The sequence below is a fragment of the Chelonoidis abingdonii genome, chromosome 4 (assembly GCF_003597395.2).
Source record: "Chelonoidis abingdonii isolate Lonesome George chromosome 4, CheloAbing_2.0, whole genome shotgun sequence".
Classification (NCBI taxonomy): Eukaryota; Metazoa; Chordata; order Testudines; family Testudinidae; genus Chelonoidis; species Chelonoidis abingdonii.
In genome coordinates, this window is record NC_133772.1 from 48,167,926 (window position 1) to 48,190,062 (window position 22,137).

Consider the following 22,137-nt stretch of genomic DNA (forward strand, 5'->3'; position numbering starts at 1 on the left):
TTAAAAAAAATAGAACAGTGAGTTGTTGAGATTTGTCTTCTGGTTTTTGAACCTATAATGTTCATGTTTCCAAGTTTTTTCCCACAGCCACAAAGGCTAGAATTTAGCTTTCATTATATAAAAAAGTGATATTTGCACATGTTCACCTGACTCCAGGAGCTGGGGCTTTAAGAAACCCAGCTATCGTGAGACTTGCAATAAAATCATGAGAATTAATAACCCTAGAATCCTACTCCCCTGTGATGCCCCAGTATGTGTCATGTTTTCACATTCAGAATAGTGGAAGCCATCTGGTTAAGTAGGATTAGTATAAGTCCTTCTTTCAAATGCATTGCTTGTTTTTTCAACAGTATTTTAACACAAAACAATATATTTTAAAAACGGGACTTAATGTTCTCCCTTCCTTCTCAGTAGGATACATGCTCCCAGTGCAGTTCAGCATGGTACATAAGGAGCACTATGGGAACATTTAAATGGAGATAAAAGCGTTGCAGCCCAGCTGTGGCAGGCCTAGGTCAGCTGACTTAGGCTTGGTGGGTTCGGGCCACAGGGCTAAAAATTGCTGTGTAGATGCTTGGGTTCAGGCTGCACCCTTGCACTATTCCAGAGCTTGGGCTCCAGCCTGAGTCCAAACATCTACACAGCAATTTTTCAGCCCTGCAAGCCTGAGTCAGCTGACCCAGGCCGGCTGTGATTTATTTATCTCCATGTATATATGTCCTATATTGCAATAGGTGCCTGTAGGCTGAGGCAGGGATTCTTTTCTATTCTATATAAATTCTTATACCACCTTCATTATCATAGTATCTGAGTGCCTTATGGACATCCTGGAAATCTTGAGAAAACTAAAGTAAGGTTTCAAGTGAAGATATACTATATTGCCCTTTTAGTCTGACCACTGGGAGCATTACCTTCATATTGTTAAAGTTACTGGGATTTGGTATTTTATCTTGTCGGATCAGCTTCAAGTCACAGATATTTGGAGTTCATTTATCCAACCTGTACATCAAGTATACTGAAACTTTTAGCAAAATAGCCCAGTTATTAAAATGCTGAAAAATAACTATTACAGTTTTGCTGTAATTTTTTCTCAGGTTTTCTCTCACGCATGTGCACGCATACACACACTCTAAATCTTTAAAGCCTCTTTCCGCAGAGTGATATGATACCTTATAATTTTAGACATGCAAAATATTCATGAGAAAATATCAAACTTGAGATGAACATTGCCAAAAGTTTGTGAACCTGGGACAGATTTGTGGTTCCTATTGAGAAACCGTGAGAAATTCTATGATTTTTCAGTGTTTCCACCTATAACTTGGCCAAAATTGATGGGTTTGGTTAAGTCCTGCTTGGAGTTTGTTCACAACTGGAAATCAAAGCAAAACCACATGAATTAAAACAGGAAAAAGGTTCATATGGATCCCTGTGAACTAATGCCACCAAGTTTTTTGGGAGTTCTACATCTTGTGTACTATGTTTTTCAGAGATTTTTATTTTTCTGACTACAGATTGATAGGATAGGATAGTTCCTACCTCCCCCCCCCCAGAAATACAAAATTTAGAGTTAAGACTGAAAGTCAATTTGTAATGATTCCGGCTGTGCCAAGATATTGCAAATGATTCTAAGCAGAGGGTGATTTCACTTTCCAGTCCTAGCTATAAAAAAGTAGGAGGAACTTGGGGGAAAGTCTGGGAGAATTTGTACCTTGACCTTTTCGGGATGAAAGGAGGACTTGTGAGTTCTCTCAGAACAATGTTTCCTGATTCATGCACAATGGAGTGGCGGGTTGGAAGGACAAAGTGTCAGTCTGAGCTCTGAATTGCTTTGTTGTTGTCGGTATAAGTCGCATTCTTAGGAAATTATAAGATTTTGCTGAGGTGTCTGGGGGATTTATTCTCACAATTCCTATTAACATCAATAGGGATAGTGTGAATGAATCCATATAAGGTTTGCTGAAAATTTCCCCTTTGATGTTTTGAACACAGGTGCTTTTTGCTGTTTTTTACATTCCATGGTATATAAACAGAGTAGATCACAAATAACAAATAAGCCACTAAAGAATTAGTTGAGACATTCAGTGTGAAATAACCTTATTGTAATGTATTTTGTATGTAAAGGCGTGATAATTATTTATAGCGAACTAAAATTGCAACTGAAATACTGTCCTCAGATATATAATAGCCCCTCAGGCATAAGCTCTGTGGCTTCTGTGAATGACCCATATTAATTCAGACTCTAGAACTTGGCTCTTTAAATAAATGTTGGTAACTGCTGCCAAGTTAAACTATTGAAACAAAGAGTATTACATCATTGTCCAGCCATTTCTACTTAAATAAAACGTATTTGTTTGGAAAAAAAATAGAGCAAACCCCTTTCACACAAGGATCAGCTGGTATGCCATTTTCGAGTTTCGTCTGAACACACATTTCAGATGTGGAAAAAACTAGCATGTTGAAATAATTTGAGGCATGGGTATAGTCTGATCAGTCTTGTTAATCCAGAAGGGAGGGGTGTCCAGTGTATTATTACATTTCGTATATTGTTTTTCAAGAGATGGATGCAATCAGTCATCTCGCATCTGGTTTGAAAAAACCTTGTCTTGCTGGCAAGTAAACTGTTATTTAAGTACACAATCTACTGCACTACTGAAACAGTTTTGCCAAACTTGTCCAAGTATTCTCACAAGCTTAAAGATGGTATAAATATCATTTATAGCAAGTCGTTTACTTCACACTATATGGAATGCCTTCCTGTTCCCCTGATCTAAGTGTCCCAGTTTACATTATGGCCTTTATTGCTTCTGTTTGATGGAATGATCAGTAAAAATTTAATGACACTATAAAATAATAAAAATGTCATTAATTTACCACGGATCTTGGATGCAGTGGTTGTAAAGTTCCATTAATAAACAGAATATTTTTTACAACAAAAAGCATTGTTACATGGGAACGTATAAATAACACACATAAATTTAAGAGCAATTTTACTGTTTAGCACACACATTATTATGGAATAGCCAATAAGTGTATAAAACATAGTATATAAAATTTTATGAAAATATACTGTGCACATCAAAAATTCAGCTTTTATCTAAGTGCAGAGAAAAGCCATTATTGTGTGCTTACTGTTTCATTGCTGTTCTTCCAGAAGATCACAATTTTATATTTGTTTCTAGTAATTTGAAGTTTGCAGCTTTTTTGTAGGAAGGGCCTTGCTTCCGCCACTTCTTGGTTGACTAAACCATCCCTTTACCTTCCGCACACACAGGAAGAATTGATAATCCCTGCCACAGAAATGAGGGAAAAGTTGCTAATTTAATGCAAAGTTAAAAATAATGCCTAAGGGGTTGGCTGGCTTGCTCGGTGACTCTGGAAATAAGGGATAATAATCTAGCAGTCTATCTGTCATCACTGGGGCTGTTCCATCATTGACTATGATAACATGTGAATATGATGGATGCCACAGTCTTGTGGCTCGTAACATTTAACAATCATCAGCTCTCACTAAAGGGGCTTTATCATTTAAATATCTTTATTTAATATGCAACATCTACCTCATACATCATAATTTCAAAGCACTTAGAGAACCAACAGCCCTACAACACAGTGGAACAGACTTTAATTTTTTTTAATAACTTTTATGTTTTTTGCATGTTTGTGACTGACAATGCATAAATAAGTGCCTAATCATGTCACTGAATGAAAATGAAGATTTGGCTCTTGCAAGAAGAATTTTTTCCTTCTACTAATTTTAAAGTAGGGATTAATTTTTACTGTATTTTTAACATACACAAAAACACAGAGGGCCCAGACTGTGCTTGAGAGAGATTTTAGTTTCGGCAAAAGTCCCTGATCGTGCAATTTTTGGGGTTTTTTGACTTCTGTGGGCCTACTCCCATGAGTGAAGATTTGCAGGATCATGTCCTAAGCGCTTTCTTGAAATTACACAATTTAAAGTGAACAACTTTGTATGAATGTACAGCAGATGATATGCAGACAGTATTAAAGGATATTGTCCACCTGTTTAGATTTCCAAAATTACCTTTTGAAAAGGAGGTAAAAACCACACCCTATCCCTGGAAGATGCACCTTAACTAAAAACATACAAACAAATTAGCTGTGTGGCTAAGAAGCAAAAATATATATAGCTTGTATAGGCGTATATATTTCCGGCTGCACATATGTGTGTGTTTGTGGATGTAATGGGTATGTGTATTTGTTTGTTAATGGGTATGTGCTTATATGCATACTCATTAACAAATACACATACCCATTACATATATATATATATACATGTACGTGTGTGTGTGTACCCCACACTTTAAAAATATTTTACAATATGTACATGTAGATGTTTGTTTATGTGGCTATAGGCTATGTAGAATTTATTTTCCTTTAGGACTTGTTTGCACTAGGAGAAAGGGTGTTTTTTTTTAAATGTGATAACTAACACATTTTAAAATCATAATGTAAACAAGGTAAGTTGTGGTTTCACCGTATGTTAGCTGGTTGACGTGAAGCCTACTAGAATAAGCCGTAAAGAAAGGAAAAGGTTGAGACCTAAACAGGTTGAGTGTCCCTTTAAATACTAAGTTCATAAAAACATGTCATATAAGTTTTACTAATACCTCATCCAAATATTAATATTATAAGCATCACTGTGAAGAATATTTTTTATTGAAAAAAAATTAGACTAAAAAGGCATTCCAATGTATATATTGAGAAATAATAGCTGTGGTATATTTTCCTATGAATTGAAAACCAGAGGTTATTACTGAGTCATAAGTGGACTTCAATTCTTTTAGAAGAAAAGGTATTATTGTGTAAGCTTTCTTGTCTTGCTGTTTCTGCCCTTATCATGTAATTTCCCCTTTTCTCCTTCTATATCAAAATATTGATATTCTTTCAGAAACTTTTTTTCCCTTTTCTTTAACAGAGAATATTTTCTGGTAAAAAATGGAAGAGAATGAATGACTAGAAAGATATGTCAAATATGCATATTGATATATAGCAGGTTCTGTTGATTTTAATAGTAGAAAGATATTTCTCCTTCTTCTAAACCACAGTTAACGGTTGTTCTTCCAAGAATACTGCAGATGCCATCTTAACACTCCTTTAGAAAAGGCTTTAATGCAAATATTTGGAAAGAGAAATGGTGTGTGCTAAAGGCTGCTTTTCTTAGTACTGATTTTTGCTTTATTTTGAGTGCAAATTGTGAAAGTCTAAACTAGCCCCTCAACAATGGAACAAGGAACACTTGAAAGAAAATCATTCCTATCTAGCAGCAAAGCAGATTCCATTCTGATGATACAGGATTATTGTTAGATTATAGAACATCTTTGGGTATAATGTTGGCCTTGTAGTGTTAGTTTGCCTGTCTCTAAGTCACATTTCCTCTCTGTGTTCCCTCATCAATAGATACATTATATAGGAAAGATACACTACAAAACCAACTCTGTAGCATGGAGAATGTTACTCCATTATGAAAATGCAAAGCTAACTTGTAAAATGGATGGAAGATTTTAAGAAACTTTTAAAAATGCAATTAGTACCTGAAACTCCTCAGCTGTATGTTGTGGTGGTAAACCCAGTAAATCGATTTTGTGCTGTGTTTTCTTCCCGTGTAGATTTAAACATATTCCATGATCTGAAGAATCAAAAGGCTTCCTGAACAATTTGGCTGATGGGAATTAATTATAGAAATATAATGATATTCAAAAAATAATCAGATTAGACAGCACAAATGAACTGAGATTGAACAAATGAGGCACAACAGCCATCAAGTAATTGTATGTTTGGTCTTTAAGAACATTTCTAAGTTTCTAAACATTGTGCAGGAGAGAAAACTCATGATGTTTTCTTCTTATGTCTAAAATGCTCAGTACAGAACTAGGTCATTGAACAATAGACTGAACAGCAATCAGCACTCTACTTCTGCATAATGCATTAAGTATAACATGCAGAAACTGTTCGCAGAGCTGAAAGCTGGTATTTCATGTCTGTAAATTCAAGCTGACATGACATTTAATATTGTTTCATAGTAATGAACAACAAGGTTTCATTCATTCACAAGTACAACATAATACCAAGTTTAGTCTGAAGAAGTAACAACAAGGCAAGGGGGAAAACATGTTGTGTTCCTTCAAATGAGAACACTAAATTAATGATAACCATTGAACACTTAGCTACTGATATAGAGTACTACAGAGATTCACATTGTGAAGGAATATTGCACTGTCGACTGTAGTGCTTTTTCCCTGTAGTTCTTTGACTGAAGATTGGGTTAACACATAAAATGCCTCCCTTAGTTTTCATTTTACAGTTCCAGGTCCAGCTTTCCTGTGCAGGTCTCCAGCTCTCAAAGGCTTTATGTTTTTCTAGGAGCAAGCACCGTCCTCTCTCTTTTTCAATTCCCATTGAGGTTCAGTTGAAATTCCTAGACAAAATAATAGTATCAATTCTGTCATCTACTATTCCTTCTTTGAATACTTGTCTTTGAAAGCCTCGTGCATAAAATTCAGGCTTGTGTTTTCTCAGGGGTATGATGCAAACTTGGATCTCTTAGTGGAAAAAAAGTGCTTTTTCCATTAAATTAGTAGCATGTTTTAATAGGAACTTTTCTTTCAAGGTCTAAATTTTAGTGTCTCTCAAATGTCGATTGTTTTTTTTCCAGTTTAAGTCACAACGTTTAGTGGAAAGACAAAGTGTGCAGCATAGATCAGCACTGCTTCCTGCCAAAAGTTTTCTGCGGTTGAATGTACCATCATTTATACATTATAAAGGTGCAGTTCAGCCTAATTTGGAAGCTTCTATGTATATTTTCACATTGAAACCTTAGGGCCTGATTTTCAGAAGTGCTGAACGCTCATAATTCCAACTGACATTGATGAGAGCTCTGGTTGCTCAGAACCTATGAAAATGAAGCCCTCAACTTTATGTTCTAAACTACACTTTTAATTAAAACCTGCTCATTTAATTCACTCAGGAAAAGAAAAGAAAAGGCATATGTCTGTACCTAAACATACACATAGGCATAGGACTAAGATATAGGGAGCATTAATAGTATCTCTTGTCTTTTCCAGGAAAGAACACGCTTTGAGAATTTAGGCCCACAGTTAACAGGGAAACCCAGTGAAGATGGAAAACTGGGCCCAGGAGTCATTGACCTTACAAGGCCAGAAGATGCAGAGGGTGAGTTACTGTTAGGAATACACTGAACACTGCTTCCTTAATTCCCACAATCTGACATGGAATGGACACATAGCTAAGTGCATACCCATATCTTTAATGAGTGGTGTGCAGCTAAATTCCTGGGCACAAATTTAAAACGTTTTGCATGTTTTTATCAGATAGTAACATATATATAGCAAAGGATAGGATAAAAACGAAACAAAAACGGTGATACCTTACAGTGTGTACTCTGAGCCATCCTGAAATACCATTTAAGATAAGTCTGCATTGCACACTACACTTCGGCTTGTGGGACCCAGATCTGTCCACTTGGTGTTTCCAAGACTGTGCTTGAGCATCCACACTGCATTGTAAGCCTAGGTTTTCGACTGCTGAAACTGGATTTCACAGCTCTGCTAATGTGTCCAGACTGTATTATAGGTTGTTTATTAGCTACTTCGTTCAATTACTATTTGTTGCTTGTGCTTGGCTGCCTAAGTTACATGGAATTGTTTCTGCTCTCTGAATCTTTTTGAACAGGAGAATAATGAATGGAGAATAATCTATAAATTAGTTAAAGAAATGCTTTTTAGATAAATAATTATTCATGCTAAAATTAATAAAGCTCTCAGGAATCACGTGCATCTTCAAAAATACTCTATGATTGTCCATATACTCATAAATGGAGAATTTCTATCTCAGAGGAAATACTGCTATTTTGACATTTGTGTTTCTCCTGAAGGGTGACAAGCTGCAATATCAAAACTATTCATGGAACAAAAGTTCAGCAAAATTTTTATTCAGATGCAAAATATTTCAACAGTAGCCTAGATCCACCTGGGCTGCCGCAGTGTCTCATGGGAGTTGAAATTAAGATGACTCATCCAACATGATTCTCTGTGGGCTGGGATCCCTAGTCACACTGAATTTTCCTGATGATCTGCAGTCATGGGAGTCCCATGATGCACCATGGCAGCTCATCCAGAGGGGAGCCACAGTGCATCATGGAAAATGTAATCCAGACAGGATATCAAGTCCATAAAGGAGAATGGAGGCATGAAAAACTCAGACTAGAAATCCCATGAGACATTGTGATTGCTCTGACAGATGGTGATGAATGTCACACTGACATGAAATATTTTATTTAAATTTTCCCAATGGAAAATTGTTGGGTTTTTTTTCAAAATCAGCATTTTCCTGCTAAAAATGTTGATTTTTCTGAAATGATATTTTTCAGTGAAAAATATTTCAACAGAGAATTCATAATCAGCTCTACTCATAAATAAATGAAATGATACCACTCATCATTATGAACAAATCTTGTCATTTTTAATCCATGAAAATATTAATAAATCTATTTGTTGTTCTCTAGTCAAGTAACTCCAGTCCTGTTTTTGACCGGATAACATCACTGCATTATAGTTATAAATGTTTTACACTGTACTTTATGAACACTGAATATTTTTTTCTACAAAATTAGAAAATGTAAATCTTATAGCTTGCCTCCTTATATTTGGGAGCAATGAATCTTAACTATTAATTCAGAACTCCATTTCATCCATTACATGTTCATAAGTCTTGAACTGTATCAAGTCAGTGCCTCCTAATTTCACTCTGTGTAAATGCAGATGATGTACTGTAACTAGTTTTTCTGACAGGACTTCTCTCTAGTATTTCCCTGGTTTTGTTCATTTCCCCATATCAACCTTCCTCTCCTTAGCATGCTTAAGCTAGTGTCTTGAGACACACCCTGGCACTGACAGCCTATCCTGTTACTGGATAATACAAGAACGAAGTCTTTACATATGTAACTTTTGTGCCAACTTAAGGACGTGTAACCCCTCCTCCATTTAGATCTAGTGGGGCAGTTGTGACATGGTGTGTTGCCATGTGGGAAATCTGAATTCATGAAAGGATTCAGGTTACCAGGCTTAGCACTAACAGCAGATAAATGTCTCTGGAAAGGGGATGTTGGATGAATCCTTCTGCTGTTCTGTAAAAAAAAGAGCTGGCAGGAGTTCAAGAGTGAGCTGCTTATTTCCCCTTCCGGCTGTAGAGAAGATTGAAGTTATAGCAGATATTGCAGAGCTGTGCATAAAAGACATTAAAATATCTCTCAAGTTTTGTCCTTTATCCTTGGCAAGTTATCTAAGGGATGACTCTCAGCATGGCAAATCTAAGATTGGCTCATTGAAAATACTATGATTGAAATGCCAACAATTAAACTATGACCTCTGAAGTTCTGTACTATACAACTAGTTTTGTTAGTCTCCAAGACTATTTACACTTCTTCCTAATTATAAGTGAGGCTTGTACAGATCTTTCCAGTTTTTCAGCATGTCACAAAATGTTTATATGTGCCAATATCAACCTGTACTTACACGTGTGTCCACTTTAGATTTGAGTTGCTAAGTAACTCTACAAACCTATAGTTAATCCTTGGCCTTGTGTAAGAAGTGATATTTTTTCTTTTTTATTATGTTGCCAAGGTCACTATCCCCATGGAATGTCACAATTTTGTAATAGCCAGAGTTAGCCTTTTAAGATCTGGCATGTTTAATACCTTCCTTTTGTATTGTCTTAGTTTTTCTCTTGTTCCTTTTTATCCCTTTCATTTTTGATTTGGTGATATATTTTGGGTTGCTATCGGTGCAGTCGGTACCATCTGTACAATACTGGTAGTGCATACTGTGTTGCACATACTACACACATAAGAAGTAGTAATAAAATTACATATTAAGGGGGACATCTTGACCCCTCTCCTCTATGGAGAGGCAACTGAAGCTCCCTGACCCAGGCTGGTTCTGCGTCCAGAGCATAAAGCTAGAATCCTAATAGAGTGACTATGCAGCAGTCATACTTTTTCTCTGATGCTAACTAAATCCAAAGGCCAAGAAAGGAAGGTCTGTGCAGGGTCTCCTTGAATTCAGAAAGGTGCTTTCAGATAACATTACAGAGACAGCCATGAACTCTGAAAGCTCCAGTACCTCACAGTGTCTGCATGACTCCTACCCCCTCTGTCAAGCGGGGAGAAGCAGTTGTGTATCCCATCTAACTTCCCTTCTGATTGGCCTGTCCTTCCTTAGGGTTGATGAAATTGGCACAGAGCGTGCAGGAATGGAAAATGAACCTAACATTCCTTCAGGACTGGCTTTAAAGCAGTTCCAGCTCCAGTTCCAACACAAAGTCAATTGGAATATTCCAGTGCCAACTTTGCTAGTTAATTCCCATTTAAACCAAGGAGATTATCCATGCTAATTATGGTACTGTATGCAAATAATCCTTAATGTGGAATACAGAGTCAAAGCAACAAAAGTTTTGAAAAACAACTACGCCTCTACCCGGATGTAACGCTGCCAAAAAATCTTACTGTGTTATAGGTGAAACTGCGTTATATCAAACTAAGGTAATAACAAAATGTTTTTTAAGTACATCAGAAGCAGGAAGCCTGCTAAACAACCAGTGGGGCCCCTTGATGATCGAGATACAAAAAGATGATGATAAAGTCATTGCAGAGAAACTAAATGGATTATTTGCTTCAGTCTTCACGGCTGAGGATGTTAGGGAGATTCCCAAACCTGAGCTGGCTTTTGTAGGTGACAAATTCTAACGAACTGTCACGATTGAAGTGTCACTAAAGGAGTTTGCAATTAATTGATAACCACACATTAACAAGTCACCGGGACCAGATGGCATTCACCCAAGAGTTCTGAAACGAACTCAAATGTGAAGTTGCGGAATATTAACTAAGATTGTAATCTGTCCTTTAAATCGGCTTCGGTACCCAATGACTGAAAGTTAGTTAATAAATAACACCAATATTTAAAAAGGAACTCTAGAGGTGATCTGGCAATTACAGACCCGGTTAAGTCTACACATCTGTACCGGGCAAATTAGTCGAAACAGTAGTTAAGAATAATTTGTCGAGACACATAGAAAAAACATAAACTGTTGAGCATAGTCCAACATGTGTTTCAGTAAAGGGAAGTCGTGGGTTTACTAAATCTATAAGTTCTTTGAAGGGGTCAACAAACATGTTGGACAAGGGGGATCCAGTGGCTAGTATACTAGGTTTTCCAGAAGGCCTTTGACAAGGTTCCTCACCAAAGGCTCTTACGTAAATTTAAACTGTCATGGATAAAAGAAAGGTCCTTTCGTTGATTGAGAACTGGTTAAAAGACCATGGAACAAAGGGTAGGAATTTATGGTTAACATTCTCAGAATGAGATGGGTAAGTAGTGGTGTTCCCCAAGGGTCAGCCCTAGGACCCCCTCTATTCAATTTATTCATAAATGATCTGGAGCAAGGGGTAAACAAGTGAGGTGCAAGTTTGCAGATGATACATAAACTGCTCAAGATAGTTAAGCAGACTGTGAAGAACTTGAAACAGATCTCACAAACTAACTGAGAACTGGGCAACAAATGGCAAATGAAATATATGGTGATAAATGTAAGTACATGCGATGTGGGAAAATAACCCCGATATACTAAATATGTGGGCCGCTAATTAGCTACAAAGAGTCAGGAAAAAGATCTCTGAAGTCATCATGGACAGTTCTCTGAAGATGTCCACGCAGTGTCAGAGGCAGTCAAAAGGCAAACAAAATGTTAGGAATCATTAAAAAGGGGATAGAGAAGAGACTGAGACTACTATCTCTTATATAAAATCCCATGGTACGCCACATCTCAAATACGTGTTACAAGATGTGGTCTCATCACTCAAAAAAGATAGCTCGGCACAGAAAAAGGTTCAGAAAAGGGCTAACTAAAATGATTAGGGGTTTTGGAGAGGGTCCCAATATGAGGAAAGATTAAAAGGCCTAGGACCTCTTCAGCTTGAAAAGAAGGAGAACTAAGGGGGGATTGGTAGAGTATATAAAATCATGAGTGATGTTGAGAAAGTGGATAAGAAAAAGTTATTTACTATCCCATAATACAAGAACTAGGGCATCAATGCATTAACAAGGCAGCAGGTTTAAAACAAATAAAAGGAAATTCTTCTTCACACAGCGCACAGTCAACTTGTGGAACTCCTTGCCTGAGAGGTTGGAAGGCTAGGACTATAAACAGCGTTAAAAGAGAACTGAATAAATCATGGTGGTTAAGTCCATAAATGGGCTATTAGCCAGGAAGGGTAAAGAATGGTGTCCCTAGCCTCTGTTCATCAGAGGATGGAGATGGATGGCAGGAGAGAGATCACTTGATCATTGCCTGTTAGGTTCACTCCCTCTGGGGCACCTGGCATTGGCCACTGTTGGTAGACAGATACTGGGCTAGATGGACCTTTGGTCTGACCCGGTATGGCCGTTCTTATGAACTTGCTTTGATCCACTGGAGTTTGCAGCCCCGCCCACTCTGGAGCACTGCTTTACCATGTTATATCTGAATTCGTGTTATATTGAGTCATGTTATATCGGGGTAGAGGTGTACTTTGCTTGTGTATAGACTGCTTTGTACAGATAATTGCTTAGCCACTAAAGCAAACACAAAAGCCAGCAAAAATGTGCTTTTAGGGCCAAATTTTCAAAAGTCAGTGTCTAAGTGATGCCTGCAAAATTGTACTGCAATTTTATTGCACTCACATTCCACAGCTGTGTATACTAATGGGTGCATGGATGCACAGCTACCCATTTGTAGTGTACAAAAGCCCATTTGAGAATACAGTGTGAGTTTTGCTGACACATTTTGGGTGCCCATTAAATTCCAGGTGTTTTCTTATCTGGAAGGTGATAAAAAGCATTGCTCGGCGATCGCGGTGAAATGAGGGCAGACACTTGGATGAATTTTAAGTTGCAGGGCACAACTTTTATTAAACTTTAACACAAGGGAGGGGCAATACTCGCCCATCACTCATACTTTCCTATGCCAGGCATGTAAGTGGTTTCAGAGCAGGGATTACAGGGCTCCTACCAAATAAACTGGAACTCAGGGTAGGCTCTCTTCAGCCCACCCTCTGGGGATTCAGCTTGCTATGAGTCCTACTACCTCTCCTCCTATGAGGAGGACAAAGGGTGCAGAAGGGTGGGGACTTCAAAATCTCACCCTATTCCATGAGCCAAAGGCTCACCAACCCTGGTTGTCTTCTATCCTATCATTGCACTGGAAATGAGTCACAAGTCGCGACAGATTAAAAGCCGAGCCAAGTATCTCAGTTAGGTCCTGAACACATTCATACTTAACCTACTGTGGCTTGAAGGTCCTGTGAGGAAAGTGAAAAACTCCCTGGTCCTCTACTAAGCAGGTGGTCGGATAGACCCGCAACATCCATCAGGCTCAATTCCCATTCTAGCTCAGGATGGGTAGGGTGGGGGCTGCTGGAACAGAGCTTCAAGAATCTCTACATGGCCCCTGCTCCAATATGGGCGACAGGTATAATAGGCGAGGGGAGACTCTGCCTACCCTAGTGCAGCCGCTGCTGCAGGTCCCCGGTTGTGGGTTAGGAGGGGGAAATTTTTGGAGGTTTGGGGATGGCTGAGGTTGCAGTATGTGCTATTCAGCTTCCTAGGTTCATTTGTAATCTCTCTGGACTGCAGGGAGATTACTGATGAACCTGGGACACTGACTAACACATACTGCCTCCTCAGCTGCCTCAGAATCTGCATGGAACATACCAAAAGCTTCGGTTCTTCTTCCAGAAGAGAGAAGAAGAGAAGAGCTTTTAAATTTTTGCAGGGCAGCTTTGGGTCTGTGGAGTGGAGGCGTGGCTGCAGGGGCTTTGGCCAACCTGGGGCTACTCCAAGCAGGTCGGGGTATGTGTGTCAGGGCTCTGGCTGGCTGGGGGGTTAGGGATCTGGTTGGCCTGGGGCTCCTGTGGCCTTGGGGGTAGGGTGCAGGAGGTCTTGGGGCTTCAGTCGTGGAGGAGGGCCAGGGGGTCTCAGGGCCCTGACCATGGAGGAGGGCCAGGGGGTCTCAGGGCATTAAGCCATGGAGGGGGAAGAAAGGGCAGAGCCAGGGCTAGCCTCCCTGAAGTGGAGCTCCATCCACTGCCCATGTGCTCCAGGTTATATCCTGGAGCTGTGGAATGCTGACAATCAGTACTCCTCCTCCCTAGCTGGCCAAGGGGTGCCAGAGACTCCAAGAGGTGGGGAGTAAGTACCTGGAGCCTCTTAGCGAGTGTATCCCTCCCTTGCTGCTGAGGCTGCCCCCTTATGTTGCCAGCCCCATAGATTTCCCCCACTCAGTGTGGGGGTGGGTAGCATTTTGAAGACTGCATTAAAGAACTATATTTCATCACTTTACCAGTTTTTTAATATTATATTTATTTTTAAATAGTCGGTAGAAGTGAACCTTTAATTATTTGATGGACTGGGGTTATTGTTGATTAATTTCACATTCAGAAAATGAGTAATATCCTTTCAAGCCGTTACTCACATCAACAGAATTTTAAAACTTTGAAGTTATCAAATGTCACTAGGTTTTTAAAATGCTGACTTTTTAATCATAGACCTTTTAAAGACAAATTTCTTAGCCAAGAACTCCAAATATAGTCCCCTTGTGCTTCAAAACAATCATGTTTTAAGCTGAAGGAAAAACTTTTATTATAGGAAACATTTTATCCATAGTGCTCTGCTCTGTGCCAGTGTAATAATATCAGACAACGATTTCTCTCTACTGATTATACCTGTAGCAATATACAGTGCTTCCAATATGGCATCAACCTGGCATGTGAAAGCCAAGTGTCATATTTTCTTTGAGTTCTAGGAGTGCCTGCAATACTTGGTTCATTGACCAGAAACTCAAGAAGTTATAATTATCTTCTTTTAGAGGCAGTGATTGTATTATAAGTCTTGAAGTTCATAACAGTTGTCTGGCTTGAGATTACAAATTATGGGAGAGCTTTGCAGACTTAAATTTAAGATTTAATGGTGTTGTATCCTCTCAGTAAATGGTAGTAGAAATTAACTGTGCTTACCACAGAGCAAACATACCTTTCAGAGGTGACCTAATGTACAAAACTGTTGTTTAAAATTTGCAATCATTGTAATGGTTTTGCCCTCTTCTGGCTGAACGCCTGGCAAATGGCTATAAAAGTTAGCACTATTAACAACTGATGAAGTGATAGAGCTATTGCTTTATATATTGTCTACATTGAAATGAGAACTATGTTTGAAAATGGTGTTCATACAGGATTCAAACATGGTGTTGCCAGCTTTTGAATTATTTGGTTTCTTTAAAGCTCCTGGAATCATATTATTATCTGTAAATCCTAGCTTTCATTTAAAAAAAAAAGATAGAAAGGGAAGTTTCTAGCCCTCATAGTTGGTAGGAAAATCTTTAAAAAGTGATTTGAGTGCCACCTAAAGGCTCAAAAATCAGAAGAAAAATAAAATGAGCCACTTTTAAATTAAAATCTCATGATTTCTAACCCAGTAGCATGTTTTGGGGGCCTGACTCATGATTTTTGAACAATGGGGATTAGCAGTACTGAATTACAACTAGCCAATATGGACAGGACCAAACTCTGTTTGAGGCTAGACAAAGCTGACAGCTGTTTTTGAGTATGGCTCTAACACAGTTTTTCCCCCACCCACAGCAGCTGGACAAACTGTGTTAGAGTATGAGTCAGCAGCCGCCATATTTGAACCCTGTTTTAACATGTAACAATCAATCAATTTGCAAGCTCCTAGAGTGTAAGAGTATAATAAGTAATAGCCAACATGCATGTGTCACAAACAAGTTATGCCAACCTAATTTCTTCCTTGAACAGGTTCACTGGCCTAGTGGATATGGGGGAACCAGTTGATGTGTCATATCTTGATTTTAGTAAAGCTTTTGACCCAGTTCCACATGATATTTTCATAAGCAAAGTAAGGAAATATGGTCTAGATGAAATTACTATAAGGTGGGTGCATAAATGTTGAAAGATCATACTCAACGGAGCTCTTATTGGTTGTTCACTGTCAGACTGGGAGGATGTATCTAGTGGGGAGTCTCAGGAGTCTGTTCTAGGTCCGGTACTTTTCAGCATTTTCATTAATGACATGGATAATGAAGTGGGGAGTATACTTAACTGAACTGGAAGCAAAATAAAATCTGCCTACAGGCAAAAATCAAAATCCGTAATGCTATTGTCCTCACGGCTTTATGGGTGCAAAACATGGACCCATTTAAAAGTTTGACAGTTTCCGTTTGCGACACCTATAACAGTTGCTGGGCATCAAATGGCAGGACTGGGTTTACAATACAAAAGTTTGGTCTGCATCAAGATTCATTTGATCTGCACCCAGTTGAGATGGACTGGCCATGTAATTTGTATGCCTGAGACCCGTTTATCAAAACAAGTCTTATATTCTGAATTAAGCTCCAGCAATCGTAAGCGTGGAGGACAGATGAAATGCTTCAAAGGCACCATGAGTCAAAATCTGCTCAAAACTAACATTTCTGACCTTTGAGCAGCTGGTGAGTGATCATATTGCATGGCCCTGCACTGTAAGGGAATCATGAGAAGAATCGGGTTGAGCAGCTGAAGGCACAGCGCCAGACACAGAAACAATGTGCAGTTCTATCAACACAGCTAGGCAAATGGCTCTGTGGCTAGTGCAGTAAAAGTTGTTCTCTCCAAATTGGTCTGTACAAACAGTGATTGTCAACATTGTCCTTGAAATCAAGGTGACTAGCATCATCAACATCAACATGCTTATAAAATTTACAGATGACACCCAGCTGGGAGGGGTTACTGGCACTTTGGAGGGCATAAAAAGTGACCTTGACAAATTGGAGGTTTGGTCTGAAATCAACAAGATGAAATTCAATAGACACAAGTGCAAAGTACTTCACTTAGGAAGGGAAAATACAAAATGGGGAATAACTAACTAGGGACTAGGATTGTGAAAAAAGATCTGAGGTTTATAGTGGATCACAAATGCCATATGAGCCAACAGTGTGATGTCATTGCAAAAAAGGCTAATATAATTCTGGAGTGTATTAACAGGAGTGTCATATGTAATACGAGAGAGGTAATTGTTCTGCTCTGCAAAGAACTGGTAAGGCCTCTGCTAAAATACTGTGTCCAATTTTGGGGTGCTACTCTTTAGGAAAAGTATGACTAAATTGATGAGAATCCAGAGGAGAGCAACAAAATAACAGTCTTCAAATATATTAAGGGCTGTTATAAAGAGGATCATGATCAATTGTTCTCCATGTCCACTGAAGGTAAAACAATTAATGGGCTTAATCTGCAGCAAGAGAGATTTAGACTAATATTAGGGAAAATGTTCTAGCTATAATGATAGTTAAGTACTGAAATAATCTTTCAAAGGACACTGTGGAATCCCCACTATTGGAGGTTTTTAAGAACAAGTTAGACAATTGCCTGTCAGGGATGGTCTAGGTATACCTGGGTCTGCCTCACTGCAGGGGGTTGGCTTAGATGACCTCTCAAGGTCCCATCCAGCTCTGCTTTTTGATGATTCTGTGTTTTTGTAAAAATCAGTTCCCTATTCTGTGAATACAGGTTGTTAGGTTTTGAGAATCTTCTCTTGGCTCAAGTCCTCTTATCAATGTTTTGGTACATGTGCCTGCTAATGTAGTATGTACGCCCAGTATACTCATTACTGGAACAGCTCCTTCTATTTGCAGGCTTGTGGTCAAGTGCTTTGTTAATGTGCAGAAAATGCACTAGGGTCTTGCCCTCTAGGGGATGGAGGCCTGCAGAAAAGATATAAGTACTTCTGTCAACAGTGAATGGTTCTACTTTAGCTCAGGTAGAAAAGTTGTTCCTTTTGATATTGAAGGTCATTCTTTCAAGTCCCTTTGGAGATGTGATCCTCATTCATGCAAAAGAATTCCTTCTGTTAAAGGGAGTGCATTTTTTGTGATTCGAATATGGACTCAGAGTAACAATTTATGGATTGTGTTATTGGTTCTGCCACTGACCCATTGTCTGATGTTAAACAGGTGATGTAATGTCTCTGTGTCTTGTCTTCCCATCTGTGAAATGAGAATAATTATACATAAATGCCCCATAGCAGTACTGTGAAGCTAAATTACTTAATATTTTGGTGACTTTTGCATGAAGTGTACTATATTGGTGCAAAGAACAATTATGAAAACTGTCAGATCCTGTATCTATTTGTACCATATAATCAGAGATGTGAGAGTTACATGCGTGGCCTCAAAATTTGCCAGTTGGGGCAATTTGTGCAAAACCTTCCTCTTCATCGGAGAAATCCCTTTTTTGTGACAACTTTGCTGATTCTGGGCAGTTAGTGTTTGTCTGCCTCTTCATCTTTACAGGGAATTCTAGATGTGCTCAGTGAACATGCTCTATAGCAATGAGAAGGAACATGCCAGCTAGCTAGACTTCTCACAAGGATACTCAGCCTTCAGGAAGCAAACGATCAGCCTGGAAACAACTTACCAAGAGTTGTCAACATTCCCCTCACTACCACATCCCTTCTGAACATGCCTGGACCGGCTTGTCCCCTTCCCTTTAGGTTCTCCACATTCCTCCTGGCAGCCAGAAAGATGGGACCAGAGGCCCCCATCCACCAGAAGGTGATTGGAGCCCCTTCTTCCTCTTTCCCCACACTCTCACTCCCCAGTCCCCAGTTTTTATGACACACCAATATTGAATCCTGAATGGAAATTAGGAAGCAGCCAAAAATACATGGAAAAAACAATCACTTGGGTTTTAAATTTATAGCATACGTTAAAAATAATACACTTGTTTAAAAAGATCTACTTTCCTAAAAGGTCTTTCTGTGCATCTTGTGCTTCCATAGAATATCCAGCTTCTAGTTTGCTGCAGAATTCATCACTGGAGTACTGCTGAAACTAGAGAGCCTGGGTGCATAATATAGCATGCTCTTCAGTACTGAGCTCTGTAAAAATAATAGTGGTCAAATAGAAGTGGTTAAATAGATAGAACTGAAGAACAGATATGTTCTAGAAAACTGATTATATTATTGGAGAGAACATATTGTAGAGTATCACATTATTGATAGAAGCTTACTTTTTGTGATGAATGCAAATGTTCTTTGCATTAAAGCAAAGAAAAGTACCATTTTTATCTTATGACACAAGCATGCTGCAGCTAGACACAGCAGGGTCTGTTCATTCAGGCTGGAATTTTCAAAGGGGCTTTAAGGAGTTAGGAACTGAGACCCCATTGAGGTAGTTGAGTGTCTAACTCTTTTAGACTCCTTTGAAAATTCCACTCTCAATGGAGTAGGTCCTTTTCAACCAGTGACTATCTAATCTATATGGCTTCTATCTAGATTCTTGTACCACGTCCCAAACCATGATAGCTTAGTACTTCTGATTTGGTGTTTGACTTGGGATCAGCACTATTGTTACTGATTGTGGGGCACAGTCACTGCAGAGTAGGGTGACAAATTCAGAGAGTAAGTGGCTGGTGAAGAATGAAATGTACCATGTTTAGGTTTGATGCAGGTATAGTCCCCAAGAAACCAGGGATCAGGTAGATGGTTGCAGCAGTAGTAGTTAGTACAGGTATGGGGGTGAAGAATAGGTAATATGCCTGTGAGGGAAAAGAATATGCTGACTGTGGAAACGAAAGGGAGGCTGCAAGCTTCAAGGAGGGAGGGGTAGGTTGGTGAGTTTCCTGGGAGAAAGTCAGAGTGTGGCAGGGAGCTGGAGAAGTGGTGAGAAGAAAGCTGGGAACTAAGGAACGAGAAAAAGAAACAGGCACCTTTTGTATCTCCAACTACCAGCTTGCTCCTCAGTTTTCAGAACCCCACTGTTTACTCCCTCCACAACCCATACAAATACACACAGAGACACGTGTCCTGGTTTTACATTTCAGACTTCAGGGTCATGATATGTAAAGTGCACACCTCTTAAATAAAGATCAGATAAACTTCTTAAAAAGACACATTGACTGTATCCCTAAGTTCCAACATGCTGTTAATGCTGACTGAGATGATGCCCACTGCAACCTTCCTGTAATAAAGCAACCTTTCCTGCAAAAAGGTGGGCAGCAAAAATCCACAAGTGAAAAAAATCTTTTTTTAACTCCACAAAAGGTCGACTTGGATCTGTCATGGAGAGGTAAGGGAAACAGATTTTTTTTTAATGTAAGCAGATCAATCTTGGCAGCCTGCCAACACAATCCAAAACTGTGAGGTAACATCTTTAACACCCTACTAGGCTAAGGTGTAAACAGCAAGTACTACATGCATGACAAAGCATCGTCTACTTTTGTGACAGTGCCTCATAAATACTGTGGAAAGAATGCCTCTCCATGCCGGTATTTATTGCACATAAATATTTGTAATAGTTGCTATGGCAGTTGAGAAAGGAAAGATTAAAATCAGGAAATGGTGAAAGCTGTCTGAAGACAAAGAAGTGTTTCCAGAGAGAATACAGAAAGCTCAAACCTTAAATGCTTTGTCCCCTGTACTATCTGTATCTGTCTTTGATAAATGATATTCCCCCAAATGTGCCTTTATTAATTCAAGATGAAATAATTTCTTACTCTCTGAGTTATGGGGCCTGATATTAAGAGGAGGCCTCCGATAATTGTGGGTGCCATTTGTAGCACTTAGACATCTACCAGATTATATCTAAAATTTGAATGATGGGCCTAATTGACCTGGATTAACTAATAATGTTGGGAATTTAGGGGAAAGCATCGAGGTGACCGAGATCTAGGTTCTGAGTCTGATTTTGTGTACTGCAGTGTAAATCGGGAAGCACTCCATGAAAGTCAGTGGAGTTCCGCTAGTGTAAATGCCTGCAAATGACATGAGAATTGGGCCCTCAATCTTAAAGGACTTTCCCATTGTTTTCCTGAGGGCAGCTGCTTTATGGATGAGGTTGCTGCCAAACCCCACATACAGTTTTATGGGGGGGAACTCCCACCTCAAGTGATGAATAATCTGAGATGCAGGGTGTGGACTGACTTCCCACTGTATTGAAAACTAGTCCTCTCCAGACAATAATATTTAATATACAGGATGGTTCTCACTTTCCGAATTATAACTCTGGCAGTTCTACACAAGTATTACCTTTGGATTTTCAGCCGTCGTCTTGTATTTTTTCCTACTGCTAAGCATAAGTATTTCTCATTTGCTGTTTCTGTGCTGCAGTAAATGATTCTTTTGTAATAGCACCTTTATGTTAAAAAGGATTATAGTAGAATTGCTAATGTTATACAGCCACGGTTACAATGCTCTGAGTATTATATGGAGGTGCCCATTAGCACAGTTATAGTTAAGGGCTTGTCACAATTTCCATTATATAGTAAACCATTATTTTCAGGAATTTAGAACAAGGCTGTAAAAAATAACTCGAGGCTGAGGCTTTGCACAGATAGTCTCAGCCCATGAGAAAATTGTCACAGTTGTTGAAGGCAGTGAGTCTGCTCAGCCTATTTTTAAGTTATGAGAGTGAAAAATTAAGCGTAGTAGTTCCAGGGTTTAAAACATTTATTTTCACACATTGAAGGCCAAATTACTCTTGAAAGGAGCTGCCACTCACGTCAGTAGAAATCCTATGGCCAGATGCTGAGCCCTGCCTAAATCTTCTTTGTGCTGCTCCAGTGATGCAAAAGGAACTCAAAGCTGTCTCGCACAGGTAGCTGAGAATTCCTCCAGCAAAGGGGAAATTTCAGGTGGTTTAAAGCCACCTTTATACTACCTCTCTCTGTCTCTGAGCATAGGTAAGAGGGTAGGGATGGGATGAAGAACTGTGTAATTTGGCTAATCTTTGGCCCCTGGAATTGTCCAAACAGAGCCACTCCAGCTTGCATTGCCTTTATACTGCTCTAAATTATGGTATAGGTCATTTTGTTCTCCAGCAGTGTTAAGATCTTAGAAATGGAAAGCTGGTTTATAGCCATTTCCTTCTCCACCACTGAGTTGCACTGAGCATCTAGCCCCATCTGCACATCCAAGGTGAAATTTTGCTTCCAGAGTACAGAATTTTCTTTGTTTCTTTAAATTTAATGTTCTAAGCAGTTAGACATGAATGTGTGTTTGGAGTATTTGAGTGTCATTCTTA

The 22,137-nt window shown here is 39.0% G+C and overlaps 1 protein-coding gene across 38 annotated transcripts in view; it reads left to right on the top strand.

Annotated features, from left to right (window-relative positions):
- The window catches only part of SOX6 (SRY-box transcription factor 6), a 473,353-nt gene that overhangs the window by 422,696 nt on the left and 28,520 nt on the right, over positions 1 to 22,137 (top strand). For all 38 annotated transcript variants that reach the window (XM_075065133.1, XM_075065127.1, XM_032799217.2 and 35 more), the window contains one exon: positions 7,086 to 7,194. In XM_075065133.1, coding sequence (XP_074921234.1) covers positions 7,086 to 7,194 — 109 coding nt within the window. The remainder of the gene's footprint in view (positions 1 to 7,085; positions 7,195 to 22,137) is intronic.